The sequence below is a fragment of the Eutrema salsugineum genome, unplaced genomic scaffold (genome assembly GCF_000478725.1).
Source record: "Eutrema salsugineum unplaced genomic scaffold, Eutsalg1_0 scaffold_4, whole genome shotgun sequence".
NCBI lineage: Eukaryota > Viridiplantae > Streptophyta > Magnoliopsida > Brassicales > Brassicaceae > Eutrema > Eutrema salsugineum.
Genome location: NW_006256686.1, coordinates 4764718 through 4781881, shown reverse-complemented (window position 1 = coordinate 4781881; position 17164 = coordinate 4764718). Strand labels below are relative to the sequence as shown.

Sequence of the window (17164 nt, the reverse complement as noted above, 5' to 3'; positions counted from 1 at the left end):
AGTCTATGTGGTACGGGACTACGGTCTGTTAACAGAATAGAGTCATTGACTAACGAGAAATAGATCAATATCTTTATCCGCTAAAATTTTATTAGTATAAGTATGAATTATCCGGGTTTAAGGAGTTCAGTTATGAATTCGGACAGTCAAATTTGTCAGGTATGAATCTGCACCATTTAGAACAGTTGTTGAAGTAGCAATTGGTCAAAAATCTTGACAAACGTAGAACGAGGGGTAAGAAATTAAACCAAACCGAAATATTGGTTTTGCCATCGTTACTTACTCGTGAAATTAAGCTTCAATGTATAATTTCAATAACCTTAATCGGTTCAAATCGGTTTATAAACTTATAACTTTGGTTTGGATCAAGGTAAACGAATTTATCGGTTCTTAATTATTCATACACGATCTATTGATCTTTACAAAAAAAACTCATGAAGTATATTAATTTTTGGATTCACTACGTGAACTTGTGTGATTTGGTCAATTCCACTATAACCGAAAACGGTATGATTTAGCTTACAAGTGGAATACCGGTTTGGTCTGGTTTAGAATTTGGTCGATTTTTTTTTAATTAGATTGATCAGAACGAAACGATGTCTTAGTTTGACAAAACACATCGTTTTGTATTCTGGATCATGCTCGACCTTGTCTCTCGCGATTAGCCTGTTAACATCGCCGGCGAAAAGAAAATTTGATGGTTCCAACGGTGGCTAAAGTTTCGGCCTCCGCCTCGGTACTTCTCCGCCGTAAATCTAGGCATCTTTGGTCGTTAGCCTCCTCGCCTCTCTATTCAAGCTTTAATTCCATCCCTCGCCCTATCAGGTACCTACTAGTTCTCCATCTAAAGTATTTGAGCTCGACTATGAGCTTTAATGGTGATTCGGAGTTCGATTCATTTTCAATCCCGTTTCATGATCACCTCTGAGTTAAAAGAACTGATTTAAAATCGTTTCTCTTCACTGTGCTTATGGATTCAAATACTTGCAGCTACTACTGCATAAGAAAATGCACATTAATTGAATCTTAGCTTCACATTCCTCTACGCAGATTGTTTGAAATTTATGATGATTCTTGTAATTGTTTATTTTAGTTGAATCATAGGAGGTTAGATCTAATATTTGTTGGCAGTGCAAAATTTCTGTAAACAAAATTTATGTAAATGACATTACAAGACTAAAAAAATCCGATTTTTTGTGTTGTAATTGTCATGAATTTCTGCAAGCCCTTTCCCTCTTAGGCTCATTTTTCTTCTGTGCAGATTGTATTCTATTTCTCAGAGAAGATTTAGATTATTTACACAGAGATTAACTGATAATGTAGTAGCACTGGTAATCTTTTGTGCAAGGTTTTGCAAAAGGAGTCTTGTAAAAGACCTTTGTGGTGGAACGTTGGATACTCAAGATCCTCTTGGTTTCATTCGACTCCAGCTCGCGAGACCGTTGATTGCGTTACCAAATCTGAGAACAGTTTGAGCCAAGATGGAACCAAACCGAAGAGGAAAAAGCTCAAAGGTAAGCGTGCGGTTGTGCGGTGGCTGAAGTTTTTCCGGTGGAAGAAAAAGAAAGAGGTTGAGAGAATGACTGCTGAAGAAAAGATACTCAACAAACTGAGAAAGGTTTGCTATAGAGAAAAAATCGCATCTTGCTTACTGTTTCAGACCAGAAAATGCTTATGATGTTCGTGTTTTCGATATGTTTTTATCTGAACAGGCTCGTAAGAAAGAGGAACGGCTTATGGAGACGATGAAGAAACTGGAACCATCAGAGTCATCGGAAACGATGCACGACCCTGAGATATTGACACCTGAGGAGCATTTTCATTACCTGAAAATGGGTTTAAAGTGCAAGAACTATGTTCCGGTGGGGAGACGAGGAATATACCAAGGAGTGATTTTGAACATGCACCTTCACTGGAAGAAGCATCAGACGCTACAGGTTGTGATCAAAACGTTCACGCCTGAGGAAGTGAATGAGATCGCTGTTGAGCTAGCGAGGTTGACAGGAGGGATCGTGCTTGATGTCCATGAAGGGAACACGATAATTATGTACAGAGGGAAGAACTATGTTCAGCCTCCTACTGAGATCATGTCGCCGAGGATTACTCTCCCGAGGAAAAAGGCTTTGGACAAATCCAAGTGCCGTGATGCGCTACGCGCGGTTAGAAAGTATATTCCGAGGCTTGAACAAGAGCTTCAGTTGCTTCAAGCACAAGCTGAGACGAAGCAAGATTACCCGAATGTAGCCAAGGTTGATGATGGTGAGACTCAAGACAGGTCTGAAGAGTTGAAGAAGATTATAGAAAGAAGCCAAGAGTGTTTGGAGGATGAGCAAGAAGAAGAAGATGCCGAGTCAGATTTGGCGACGGATTCAGATCTGTCGGATATCTTTGAGACTGATTCCGAACCAGAAAATGAGAAGGCAGGGCGGCCGCTTTTTCTTGAAGAGTTTGAGAAATTCCCAGCAAGAAACAACATAGAAGAAGAAGAAGATGATGATGAAGACTTTTGTGATCCAGGGAAGGCTAAATCAGGAGATGAGAAAGATGGGTCTCCAGGCTTTGATGAAGTGGATAAGATGTTTCTTCGGGCTGCTTCGCTTTTAAAGAAGAAAAGAGGATGAAGAATCCCCAGAAGATTCTTGCTTTCATCATCTTAGCTCATCTCACAATTGGTACAAGTGAAAATGGTGCGTTTAACAAAGTCACAAGTATATCTTCTCTCTTAATATGCTCAAGCTTTGATTTTGTGTTAGCAACTGTGGTTATGAGAACTGGAGAAGTATGCATGCTTCTTTTCTAAAGTTTTTATATGTGTGAAACGTAAAGCTCCAAAAAGTAAGGCGAAGTTATTTTTCTTAAATTATTTCGAAATAATATTAATTATAGCACTAATCTTTATTGTCAGTTTTAGGAAATAATTAATCTAAAACTGTTGTGAAAACTTAGAAACTTTATTAATCACTGGAAAATGTATATATAGAGTACATAGGGAATTTAGGTTAAGTACAATGCCCTGATGGGCCTAATGGGCCGGTATAAGAGTTCATATATGATATGTGTTATAACACTCCTCCTTGGACGAGTGAACCGGGCCAGCTACTCAATCGGGATCTCGATAATGCGCTGGGGAATGTTGCCTCATTAAAACCTTACCAGGAAAAACCCAGTGGGACAAAACCATGGTGAAGGAAAAAGAGTACAACACGCATTACTCCCCCTGATTGTAGCATCACTGCAGATCTCTAAGTCTATACATTCCTATCTGTTTGACGAGCTTCCGGTGTGTTGAAGTAGGCAATGATTTGGTGAAGAGGTCAGCTGAATTCTCACTGGATCGGACCTGCTGAACGCTGAGAGTGCCGTCCTTCTGCCAGTCTGAGGTTGAGAAGAACTTCGGTAGAATGTGCTTCGTCCGATCTCCTTTGATATATCCTTCCTTGAGCTGAGCTATGCATGCCGCGTTGTCTTCATACATCACCGTGGGCTGTGTGTCTTCGTCCATACCACAATCTCTGCGGATGTGCTGAGTCATGGAGCGCAGCCAGACGCATTCCCTACTAGCCTCATGAATGGCTAGGATTTCAGCATGGTTTGATGAAGTGGCAGTGAGTGTCTGCTTCATTGATCTCCAAGAGATGGCTGTTCCTCCATGCGTAAAAACGTAGCCAGTTTGAGACTTGGCAGTGTGCGGATCTGATAGATATCCTGCATCGGCGAAGCCGACTAACCCATCTTTATTTTTGTTAGTATAGAAGAGTCCTAAGTCTTGAGTACCTCGAAGGTATCTTAGGAGATGTTTTATACCGTTCCAGTGCCTCTGAGTTGGGGATGAACTATATCGAGCGAGGAGGTTCACGGCGAAACATATGTCTGGTCTAGTGTGACTAGCCAGGTACATTAACGCTCCTACAGCACTGAGGTACGGCTTTTCAGGACCAAGGATTTCTTCATCATCCTTTTTGGGACTAAGAGGGTCATCACTTAAGCTTTTAACTACCATTGGGCTGATCAATGGGTGAGCTTGGTCCATATTAAATCGCTTGAGTACCTTTTCGATATAAGCCGATTGATGCACAAGGATTCCTCCTTTGATGTACTCAAGTTGTAATCCCAAACAGTACTTGTTTTGCCTAGGTCTTTCATTTCGAATTCTGCTTTTAAGCAGTCGACTGTTTGGGAGATCTCACCAGATGTTCCGAGGATGTTTAGATCATCCACGTATACTGCTATGATTACAAATCCTTTGTTTGAGTACTTCTTGATGAAGATGCATGGACTGATGGAGTCATTTTTGTAGCCTTCTTTGATGAGGTAATCGCTGAGGCGGTTGTACCACATACGCCCACTTTGTTTCAGTCCATACAAGGATTTGTTCAGCCTGATGCAGTATTGATCTCGAGATGCATTTTTGTCTTTTAGTTCAATGCCATCTGGGAGTCTCATATATATTTCGTTGTCCAGGGGCCCATAGAGATATGCGGTTACAACATCCATTAACCGCAGATCAAGATTTTCTCTTATGGCCAGACTTATGAGGAATCGGAATGTTGTTGCATCCACCACTGGAGAATAAGTCTCCTCATAATCGATTCCGGGTCTCTGTGAGAATCCTTGTGCTACAAGCCGTGCTTTGTATCGAACGACTTCACCGAGTTCGTTCCTTTTGCGCACAAAGACCCATTTGTGGCCCACTGGCTTGATGTGTGATGGGGTCCGGATGATCGGACCGAACACGTTTCTGAGTTTGAGACTCTTTAACTCCACGTTTATGGCTTCTTTCCATTTTAGCCAATCTGTTCGATGTGTACACTGTGTTATTGACGTGGGTTCTAGATCCTCTTGCGTGAGCGCAACATCAAGTGCTACTTTGTATGCAAAGAGTGCATTTAAGTCGACTTCTTTTCGATTCCATTGTATTCCGGACATATTGTAATTGATGGAGATCTCATTGTTATCTTCTGAACCTGGAGATTCGGCGTCCCGAACTTCCATTGAGGGTTCATTAGATTGAGTCTCAGCCACGGCTATGTCTGATATTGCAGGAATCCCGGTTTCGGTTATTGCACCTTTCTTTGATTTCCGGGGATTCTTATCTTTGGAACCGAGAGGTCTGCCCCGTTTGAGACGTGGTGCAGACTCTGTAGCAACTTGGGTCTGTCCCGTTGGGACGGCTATTCGTACTGGTGCATTACAAGCTGGGATGTACGATTTGGTTACTTTGGTCGGGTCAGCAAAGGAATCTGGCAATTGATTAGCTAGCTTTTGATAATGAATAATCTTTTGGATCTCTGAATCACATTCTAGAGTCCGAGGATCTTGCCAATTTAATGATGTTTGATTCCATGAAAGATCTTTGACCAGCTTGTTTGTCTCACCACCTAAAGAGGGATATACTGATTCATCGAATTGGCAATCCGCATATCTGGCCTTGAAGAGATCTCCAGTGGTTGGCTCGAGATATCTTATGATGGTGGGAGAGTCAAAACCAACATATATTCCCATCCTTCTTTGAGGTCCCATTTTGGTTCGATGTGGTGGAGCAATGGGTACATATACTGAACACCCAAATGTTTTGAGATGGGAGATGTCTGGCTCATGACCCGAGAGTAGTTGGGATGGGGAATATTTGTGTTCACTAGATGGCCGGATGCGTATGAGTTCAGCAGCATGTAATACTGCATGTCCCCATGCTGAGGCCGGGAGCTTTGATCTCATGAGTAATGGTCGGGCTATCCATTGAATGCGTTTAATGAATGATTCAGCCAATCCATTTTGAGTATGGACATGTGCTACAGGATGTTCCACGGTTACCCCCATGGCCATACAGTAGTCATTAAACGCTTGTGAGGTAAATTCACCAGCATTGTCAAGGCGGATAGTCTTTAGTGGGAAGTCAGGGAAATGGGCCCGCAATTTGATGATTTGGGCCAAGAACCTAGCGAAGGCTTGGTTCCGAGAGGACAAGAGACAAACATATGACCAACGGGTCGATGCGTCTATAAGGACCATGAAGTACCGGAATGGTCCGGAAGATGGATGTATAGGTCCACAGATATCGCCCTGGATTCTTTCTAGGAAATGAAGTGTTTGTTTAGAGATTTTAACTGGTGAAGGCCGAGTGATCAATTTGCTTTGAGAACAAGCTGTGCACATGAGGTGTTGAGGATAAGCTCGGTTTTCTTTGAGGGTATGCCCTTGAGAGTTTTGAATTAGTTTACGCATCATATTTGCACCGGGATGACCGAGCCGGTCGTGCCAAATAGTATAATCAGTAAACCGGGCTTTGAGAGTGGTATTAGCTTCAATCATACTGACTTTAGCATGGTAAAGTCCAGTAGAGAGCGCGGGTATGGTTTCGAGGATTTGTTTATGGCCGTCTACGGTTTTAGTGACTAGGAGGGATTCTTTGTTCCCTTGACCTTGGGTTTCTATGTGGAAACCATTCTGTCTTATATCCTTGAAGCTCAGAACATTTCTCTTCGAACTAGGAGAATATAGAGCATCTGGTATTTCAAGTTGTGTGCCATTTGATAGCAACACATAAGCATGGCCATATCCTTCGATAAGGTTTGAGGGACCCGCGATGGTGCTAATATTTGCGGTTTGATAGGTTAGGTTTATGAAGTAACTTTTGTTTCTTAAGATAGTGTGGCTGGATCCACTATCTACGACTATGGTTTCCATTTGCTGGTGTGCTTCATTATGAATAGAAGATAGAATTCGGTATTGAGGAATTCAGAAAATGTGATAAATCATAAAGTAAAGCAGTGTCTGAGAATAAAGGCAAATGGAAAAAAAAAAAAAATGAAACAAATCCCAAAATGAAAAAAAAAATAAAGAACAAAATCAAATTGTATCAGAGTTTCAGATGATTGAATTAATCGAGGAGATCAGCTGTTTCATAGTCCATGGGGTCGGTCTGCTCGTTTGTGGTGTTCTCATCATCAAGGAGGTCGTCACCTTCCAGGTTAGCAGCATCGACTGGCTGAGTCATGTTGGCTTCAGCAGGAGCTTTTCCGTACTTCTGGTATAGATCGCAGTGGATCTTGGGGGTGCGACATTGCTTTGTTGGGTGGTTGAACATCCCACATCTGGTACAAGCAGAGTGATCGGGGTTGGTGTGGCGGGTCGGCTTGGTGATGCCTCGACCACGACCAGGAACATAACTGAGGTTAGGTCGGTTGCCACGACCATGTCCGCGTCCACGTCTTCCACGTCCATGTCCTCGGCCATTACCACGTCCATTACCACGTCCACGGCGGTGATCTGAGGATCTATCGGGTTGAACATGGTAGGACTCTTGACGAGAAGCTGGGACAGGAGCCGATCCCGGGGGCCTCATAGCGCTGTTCCTCATAAGCAGCTGGTTATTCTTCTCAGCGAGGAGAAGACAGGACAACAAGTCTTCGTACAATGTGTGTTTCATTGCACGGTATTGTTGTTGGAGCACAACATTCTCTGTGCTGAATGTGGATAATGTTTTCTCGAGGAAATCATTATCTGTCACATTCTCGCCACAGAGTTTCCGGATGGCAACAATACGAAAGAGTTCGTTGTTGTAATCATCTACGGATTTGTAGTCCTGGAACCGAAGGTTCTTCCAGTCGAAATCTGCCTGAGGCAACTGGACCATTTTCTGATGGTCATATCGCTTTTTCAGCGCTTGCCACAATTCAAGTGGATTCTCAAGAGTGAGATATTGCTGCTTAAGGCTCGGGGCCAGATGATGGCGTATGTGACATATCGCCTGAGACTGTCCCTTACGGGATGCGGTGTTACCGTCGGTAATACATGCATCGAGTTCTTTCGATGCAAGGAACAAGCGCATGTCTAGGGCCCACTCGAGGTAGTTATGCCCGGAGACGTGAAGGGCCTCGAATTCACATTTCTGAATGTTTGACATCTGAAACATGAGATTGATTTTGTTAGGGATTGTTTTGAGAAAATTTTGAATGCTGATGATGAAACTTTCTATTTTGAGAATATTTCTATTTTAGGAAAGTTTCTAAATTTGGAAAGTTTCTAATTTGGGTAATTTTCTAAATGAGGAAAGTTTCTATGTCAGAAAAATGTCTATATGAGGAAAGTTTTTATATGAGGAAACTTTCTATTAGAGGGAACTTTCTCGGAAATAGTAAATTTTAAAGGGTATGGTTTTAGTTACCCCGAACATGATGTCGGTTTAATAGCTGTGATTTAATCGGTTAAAGCCGAATATAATTTCGGTTAATGAGAACCAGGTTTAGCCGGTTTTAGGCGGTTTAGGAGGAACCCTAGGGGAGCCGAATATGATTAGGGTTTTATCTAGGGTTTTAACGGTTTGGAAAACATATTTTGGATGTGATTTCGAGATCTATAGGATCTGTGGTCGATGGTTTTAATAATTTCACAAGGACAACAAAGAAATCACGTGAAAAGGACTAGGGTTTAAGCATTATGACTTACGATTTTGAAGATTACAAAATCGTGAATCAAGCTTAGGATTTAGGGTTGATTTTCTTAGTTTATTCAATCAAGTGTTTCAAGCAAGAGAATCAACAATCAAATAAGCTGCAACAAGCTTATTAAACATGAAGAAAATCGAATAGGTTTATGCCATAAACATGGCCAAAAACGGTTGTTAGGTTTTTGTAGATTAGGGTTTTATAAAACGAGTTTAAAACCTTTGAACATGCATAAACTTGTAATTTAAACAATCAATCAACAAGTTATCAATCAATCATCAGAGTATCAAACACTTTCAATCAATTAGAGATCGATTTTTTTTTTTTTATAGGGTTTTGAAGTGTTTAAACAACAGGTTCTATGGCTTTCAGTTTTAGAAGATATCTTTTCCACCTTTGGATTTCTGACAGGCTAATGAAACTGGGAGCTAATAGACCTCAGTTAGCCGCTACAAATTCCAAGGATTGATCACCAAAACTGGAGAAGCTGCTGGTTGAAGAAGAAAAAACTCGGATCTGGTTTTTTTTTTTTTTTCGGTTGATCGTCGTGTAGTGTAAGTGTGCGTGAGGGCGCGTCCGACGTTGGATCGACAAACGGTTTTCACCAGTTGATTCGTCTCGTCGAGGGCTTCGATTTGATATGTAGATCGTCTTCTGGTTCCTCACGGTTTGGAGGATATGCGTCTTTTAAGTTTCGACTTGCTTTTAGGGTTTTGGTGGTGGCCGGATTTATTAGGGTTTTTTCGCTCAGAGAGTCTTATCGTGCTGATAACGTGTTGTGAAAACTTAGAAACTTTATTAATCACTGGAATGTATATATAGAGTACATAGGGAATCTAGGTTAAGTACAATGCCCTGATGGGCCTAATGGGCCGGTATAAGAGTCCATATATGATATGTGTTATAACAAAAACACAATTCATCACTTTCTCTTCTCTCTCGTCTTCTTCCTCATCCTCCGACGTTATGTCGGAACTCCGACAATGGGAGGAGAAGATGAGCTCCGGTAACGAAGGAAACGGAAACTTTCAATTGCAGAACGGAAACTTTCAATTGCAAAAGGGCGTAACCGATCTCAGATTTTGAGCAAAATCAAACTTTCAATTGCAAAAGGGCGTACCATTGATGAGTCATGTTATAAAACAAATGTAAGTTTTCTCTCTATCAGTTTAATATAATTCGTCACCTAATCTTAATATCTATTCTATTAAAACACAAAAGCACATTTAATGCTTGCATCTAAACACTCCCAAAGTTTTTTTATAATATTTTATTTAATTTTTATATTTAATTTTCAAAATTAGTTATTAATTTAGATATTTTTAGATTTCCTAAACTCTAGGTCATCTTTAATTTAAATTTCAAATTATTAGAAATTTAATTAAATTTAGTTACAAAAATTTGCATTTAATTTAATTTAAATTCAAAAAATTCAAAAAAAAATTATAATTAAATTTTATTACGAAGATTTAGATAATAATTTTAATAATTTAGAATTTCTTAAATACAGGAAAGATTTAATTTTAAATTTTAAATTTAAATAATATTTTTATAAAAATACATAGTAAATAAATATTTTATCGTATTTTATCATAAACAATCGGTCTAAAATATCAAATATTTGAGATTAATAAATATTTATATTATACAATAATATGATCGAGCTGATAAGAGTTATATATATATATATTTAAGGTCCATGAGTTAATTTATTAAAACATGTAAGATATTAATATGATTTGAGACAATTAAACTAACAAGTCAGCCCGTATATATATATAATATATATATATATATATTTTTTTTTTTAATAGCACAAATAGTAAAAAATATCGTATTATATTTTTTCATAATCAATTGGTCCAAATATTCCATATTAGTAAATATTTATAGGGTTATATAATTATAATTATAGTCTTATACGGGTTAGTTTGTCAAAACATGTAAGATATTAAAAATGATTTAAGACAACTAAATTGATGGATTAGCAAATTCATAGATATATAGATTGTTTATGTGTAAATCTAAATTCACATAATAACAAAGTTTATAATTAACATTAGATCAATGTATACTTAATTAACGTATACTCTTATTCTACTAATATACAAATTTTACTGTTTAAAATTAAAATATGATAACAATTTTTTGATTTAAAAAAATAAATAACAAAAATAAATTATATCTAAACAAAAAAGATAAATGTAACTTATATTAGAAATAAAAAATAAAACATTCTCGTGCGGACGCACGGGGTTAAAATCTAGTTGTATGTTGATTTCAGTTCATTATGATAGCAAGATTTTACCGAATTGTAAAAACAAAAACGAGAAGAGAATCTAAACGATGTTTCAAAAGAAATTTGGTTAGGATAACGGCTAAAGATAACCTATGACCATTTAATATTTTTGAGACTATATATAATTCTATGTCAACAAGTGAGAATGTGGTTATGAGAAAATTGCTCAAGCTTCATTTAAAATTATTATGTGTGAACGTTAAAGCTCCAAAGTAAGGCCAAGCTATCTTTCTAACCGTTTCGTAGTAACACAAAAGGTTGGACAAACTTCAACCTGTTAATGCGGCAAAGGATATGTTTACGTTTTGGGGTAATTTTAAATGACTGTAGAGCGAGAGACAAAAAGAAATGACTGTAGAGCAGAAACAAAAAAGAAAAGCTCTGTAATCTTTACATGTTTTATGAATTGCCACAGAATTCAGAAATACCACTTCATGATGAAATATCAGTTTATTAATTATTCAAAAAGACCAACTAAAATAAACAAATTACCAATAACCAAAAAAAGTTTATAAATGTAGCTTACTCATTCGCCTCTTTCTCTTACCAATAACCAAAAAAAGGTTGCTAGATTTGAATCAAACTTGGAGCATAATAAAATAAAAGTGCCCAGTCTGATCCTCCTTCAAAATCCACTTTTCTAACGTTACTGTCCTCTCCAACAATGTATACCCTGACTTTTCTATCGTTTTCAAAGCCATCACAGCACACGAGAGCTCCTCATCGAACAAGAAACTTGCACCGTGCCAAGCTATAAAACCAGGATCTAAATCAACTGCTAAGACCTTGGTCCACAACACCGCTTTAGTCTCAGTAATCTTATTTGTCACCCAAATCTCTGTCTTCGATGTAGTTTGGCATTGTGATAACACGGAAAGTTTGTCTTCTCTAATAACAGATAGACACTGAGTTGTATAACTTGTAAACTGACGCAGAAGACATAATCGCTCAAATCTTTCTGTTGTATAATCAAAACTTACTAATAAGCATTTCTCTTCTTTATCTCTAACAACCCAGTAAGTCCTTCCCTTCAAAGACACACCCCAATGAAGATAATCCAATTCGAAATCCATAGTGAGATCAAGAATCCTAGATGAATCTGAGGTAATCTCATACATTACGAATTCTTGTTTTTTGTCATAAACCCTGCAGGTCAATATTTTGTAGCTAATATCATTGGACTTTTTGTCTTGGTAGGATCCGAGAGCATATGAGGGCATTGAGGTGTAATCATTGCAAGGATTGATCCACCTTCTTTGACCAGTACACGGGTTCCATACCACGAGCCTAATGTTTTCCTCCAACGTGACACATAACAATAAACCGTCACAGTGAAAGACTTGCCAAATCTTGATTTGATATAAACTAGAATGAGGGTCGGTTAGGCTAAGTTCGCGTTTGACCTTCACAGGTGGAGATTTATGGAGATTGTTGCGCATCAAACATACACTAGATTCCTTATACATGAGATTCATAAAATGTTTTCGGGTTTTAAAGGAGTGCTTTGTTGTGAATCTCTTATTGTTGACTAAACAGTTCCATCGTTGGCAAGTAGATTGTAAACGTTTCAGAGATCTAGCCGGAACACGACAGAGTATCTCTTCTATCAAATCCTTTGGAAGTTCGGACATCGTAGTCATTGTGATTGATCTCTCAAGGACGAACTGTTGGTGGCTTTTGTTTAGAATTTTCGTGTTTCATGTTCGCTCACTCTTCGTATCTTCTCTATTAAAATAGAAGCATCTTTTGTGTCCAACAGAATTTTGTTTTTGTTGTAAAAAACTTAGAAACTTTATTAATCACTGGAATGTATATATAGAGTACATAGGGAATCTAGGTTAAGTACAATGCCCTGATGGGCCTAATGGGCCGGTATAAGGGTCCATATATGATATGTGTTATAACACTCCCCCTTGGACGAGTGAACCGGGCCAGCTACTCAATCGGGATCTCGATAATGCGCTGGGGAATGTTGCCTCATTAAAACCTTACCAGGAAAAACCCAGTGAGACAAAACCATGGTGAAGGAAAAAGAGTACAACACGCATTACTCCCCCTGATTGTAGCATCACTGCAGATCTCTAAGTCTATACATTCCTATCTGTTTGACGAGCTTCCGGTGTGTTGAAGTAGGCAATGATTTGGTGAAGAGGTCAGCTGAATTCTCACTGGATCGGACCTGCTGAACGCTGAGAGTGCCGTCCTTCTGCCAGTCTGAGGTTGAGAAGAACTTCGGTAGAATGTGCTTCGTCCGATCTCCTTTGATATATCCTTCCTTGAGCTGAGCTATGCATGCCGCGTTGTCTTCATACATCACCGTGGGCTGTGTGTCTTCGTCCATACCACAATCTCTGCGGATGTGCTGAGTCATGGAGCGCAGCCAGACGCATTCCCTACTAGCCTCATGAATGGCTAGGATTTCAGCATGGTTTGATGAAGTGGCAGTGAGTGTCTGCTTCATTGATCTCCAAGAGATGGCTGTTCCTCCATGCGTAAAAACGTAGCCAGTTTGAGACTTGGCAGTGTGTGGATCTGATAGATATCCTGCATCGGCGAAGCCGACTAACCCATCTTTATTTTGGTTAGTATAGAAGAGTCCTAAGTCTTGAGTACCTCGAAGGTATCTTAGGAGATGTTTTATACCGTTCCAGTGCCTCTGAGTTGGGGATGAACTATATCGAGCGAGGAGGTTCACGGCGAAACATATGTCTGGTCTAGTGTGACTAGCCAGGTACATTAACGCTCCTACAGCACTGAGGTATGGCTTTTCAGGACCAAGGATTTCTTCATCATCCTTTTTGGGACCAAGAGGGTCATCACTTAAGCTTCTAACTACCATTGGGCTGGTCAATGGGTGAGCTTGGTCCATATTAAATCGCTTGAGTACCTTTTCGATATAAGCCGATTGATGCACAAGGATTCCTCCTTTGATGTACTCAAGTTGTAATCCCAAACAGTACTTTGTTTTGCCTAGGTCTTTCATTTCGAATTCTGCTTTTAAGCAGTCGACTGTTTGGGAGATCTCACCAGATGTTCCGAGGATGTTTAGATCATCCACGTATACTGCTATGATTACAAATCCTTTGTTTGAGTACTTCTTGATGAAGATGCATGGACTGATGGGGTCATTTTTGTAGCCTTCTTTGATGAGGTAATCGCTGAGGCGGTTGTACCACATACGCCCACTTTGTTTCAGTCCATAGAAGGATTTGTTCAGCCTGATGCAATATTGATCTCGAGATGCATTTTTGTCTTTTAGTTCAATGCCATCTGGGAGTCTCATATATATTTCGTTGTCCAGGGGCCCATAGAGATATGCGGTTACAACATCCATTAACCGCAGATCAAGATTTTCTCTTATGGCCAGACTTATGAGGAATCGGAATGTTGTTGCATCCACCACTGGAGAATAAGTCTCCTCATAATCGATTCCGGGTCTCTATGAGAATCCTTGTGCTACAAGCCGTGCTTTGTATCGAACGACTTCACCGAGTTCGTTCCTTTTGCGCACAAAGACCCATTTGTGGCCCACTGGCTTGATGTGTGATGGGGTCCGGATGATCGGACCGAACACGTTTCTGAGTTTGAGACTCTTTAACTCCACGTTTATGGCTTCTTTCCATTTTAGCCAATCTGTTCGATGTGTACACTGTGTTATTGACGTGGGTTCTAGATCCTCTTGCGTGAGCGCAACATCAAGTGCTACTTTGTATGCAAAGAGTGCATTTAAGTCGACTTCTTTTCGATTCCATTGTATTCCGGACATATTGTAATTGATGGAGATCTCATTGTTATCTTCTGAACCTGGAGATTCGGCGTCCCGAACTTCTATTGAGGGTTCATTAGATTGAGTCTCAGCCGCGGCTATGTCTGATATTGCAGGAATCCCGGTTTCGGTTATTGCACCTTTCTTTGATTTCCGGGGATTCTTATCTTTGGAACCGAGAGGTCTGCCCCGTTTGAGACGTGGTGCAGACTCTGTAGCAACTTGGGTCTGTCCCGTTGGGACGGCTATTCGTACTGGTGCATTACAAGCTGGGATGTACGATTTGGTTACTTTGGTCGGGTCAGCAAAGGAATCTGGCAATTGATTAGCTAGCTTTTGATAATGAATAATCTTTTGGATCTCTGAATCACATTCTAGAGTCCGAGGATCTTGCCAATTTAATGATGTTTGATTCCATGAAAGATCTTTGACCAGCTTGTTTGTCTCACCACCTAAAGAGGGATATACCGATTCATCGAATTGGCAATCCGCATATCTGGCCTTGAAGAGATCTCCAGTGGTTGGCTCGAGATATCTTATGATGGTGGGAGAGTCAAAACCAACATATATTCCCATCCTTCTTTGAGGTCCCATTTTGGTTCGATGTGGTGGAGCAATGGGTACATATACTGAACACCCAAATGTTTTGAGATGGGAGATGTCTGGCTCATGACCCGAGAGTAGTTGGGATGGGGAATATTTGTGTTCACTAGATGGCCGGATGCGTATGAGTTCAGCAGCATGTAATACTGCATGTCCCCATGCTGAGGCCGGGAGCTTTGATCTCATGAGTAATGGTCGGGCTATCCATTGAATGCGTTTAATGAATGATTCAGCCAATCCATTTTGAGTATGGACATGTGCTACAAGATGTTCCACGGTTACCCCCATGGCCATACAGTAGTCATTAAACGCTTGTGAGGTAAATTCACCAGCATTGTCAAGGCGGATAGTCTTTAGTGGGAAGTCAGGGAAATGGGCCCGCAATTTGATGATTTGGGCCAAGAACCTAGCGAAGGCTTGGTTCCGAGAGGACAAGAGACAAACATATGACCAACGGGTCGATGCGTCTATAAGGACCATGAAGTACCGGAATGGTCCGGAAGATGGATGTATAGGTCCACAGATATCGCCCTGGATTCTTTCTAGGAAATGAAGTGTTTGTTTAGAGATTTTAACTGGTGAAGGCCGAGTGATCAATTTGCTTTGAGAACAAGCTGTGCACATGAGGTGTTGAGGATAAGCTCGGTTTTCTTTGAGGGTATGCCCTTGAGAGTTTTGAATTAGTTTACGCATCATATTTGCACCGGGATGACCGAGCCGGTCGTGCCAAATAGTATAATCAGTAAACCGGGCTTTGAGAGTGGTATTAGCTTCAATCATACTGACTTTAGCATGGTAAAGTCCAGTAGAGAGCGCGGGTATGGTTTCGAGGATTTGTTTATGGCCGTCTACGGTTTTAGTGACTAGGAGGGATTCTTTGTTCCCTTGACCTTGGGTTTCTATGTGGAAACCATTCTGTCTTATATCCTTGAAGCTCAGAAGATTTCTCTTCGAACTAGGAGAATATAGAGCATCTGGTATTTCAAGTTGTGTGCCATTTGATAGCAACACATAGGCATGGCCATATCCTTCGATAAGGTTTGAGGGACCCGCGATGGTGCTAATATTTGCGGTTTGATAGGTTAGGTTTATGAAGTAACTTTTGTTTCTTAAAATAGTGTGGCTGGATCCACTATCTACGACTATGGTTTCCATTTGCTGGTGTGCTTCATTATGAATAGAAGATAGAATTCGGTATTGAGGAATTCAGAAAATGTGATAAATCATAAAGTAAAGCAGTGTCTGAGAATAAAGGCAAATGGAAAAAAAAAAAAAAAAATGAAACAAATCCCAAAATGAAAAAAAAAATAAAGAACAAAATCAAATTGTATCAGAGTTTCAGATGATTGAATTAATCGAGGAGATCAGCTGTTTCATAGTCCATGGGGTCGGTCTGCTCGTTTGTGGTGTTCTCATCATCAAGGAGGTCGTCACCTTCCAGGTTAGCAGCATCGACTGGCTGAGTCATGTTGGCTTCAGCAGGAGCTTTTCCGTACTTCTGGTATAGATCGCAGTGGATCTTGGGGGTGCGACATTGCTTTGTTGGGTGGTTGAACATCCCACATCTGGTACAAGCAGAGTGATCGGGGTTGGTGTGGCGGGTCGGCTTGGTGATGCCTCGACCACGACCAGGACCATAACTGAGGTTAGGTCGGTTGCCACGACCATGTCCGCGTCCACGTCTTCCACGTCCATGTCCTCAGCCATTACCACGTCCATTACCACGTCCACGGCGGTGATCTGAGGATCTATCGGGTTGAACATGGTAGAACTCTTGACGAGAAGCTGGGACAGGAGCCGATCCCGGGGGCCTCATAGCGCTGTTCCTCATAAGCAGCTGGTTATTCTTCTCAGCGAGGAGAAGACAGGACAACAAGTCTTCGTACAATGTGTGTTTCATTGCACGGTATTGTTGTTGGAGCACAACATTCTCTGTGCTGAATGTGGATAATGTTTTCTCGAGGAGATCATTATCTGTCACATTCTCGCCACAGAGTTTCCGGATGGCAACAATACGAAAGAGTTCGTTGTTGTAATCATCTACGGATTTGT

General features: G+C 40.3%; 2 protein-coding genes across 4 annotated transcripts; one reads left to right on the top strand and one right to left on the bottom strand.

Annotated features, from left to right (window-relative positions):
* The first annotated feature begins 637 nt into the window (after window positions 1-637).
* LOC18014130 (uncharacterized CRM domain-containing protein At3g25440, chloroplastic) lies at window positions 638-2839 on the top strand. 3 transcript variants are annotated; one of them, XM_024153947.1, is made up of 3 exons: window positions 638-825; window positions 1327-1618; window positions 1713-2839. In XM_024153947.1, the coding sequence occupies exons 1-3, from the start codon at window positions 698-700 to the stop codon at window positions 2619-2621; spliced, it is 1329 nt and encodes a 442-aa protein (XP_024009715.1). In that variant the 5' UTR covers window positions 638-697; the 3' UTR covers window positions 2622-2839. The 3 variants fall into 3 exon arrangements, with proteins under 3 accessions (XP_024009715.1, XP_024009714.1, XP_006418629.1); XM_024153946.1 differs by having other exon boundaries at window positions 1324-1618; XM_006418566.2 differs by having other exon boundaries at window positions 669-825; window positions 1349-1618.
* An 8482-nt stretch (window positions 2840-11321) lies between these two features.
* On the bottom strand, window positions 11322-12374 carry LOC18013859 (probable F-box protein At5g47300). Its single transcript, XM_006418565.2, has one exon. It carries the CDS (start codon window positions 12372-12374, stop codon window positions 11322-11324), a length of 1053 nt encoding a protein of 350 aa, XP_006418628.2.
* Between the last annotated feature and the right edge of the window lie 4790 nt (window positions 12375-17164).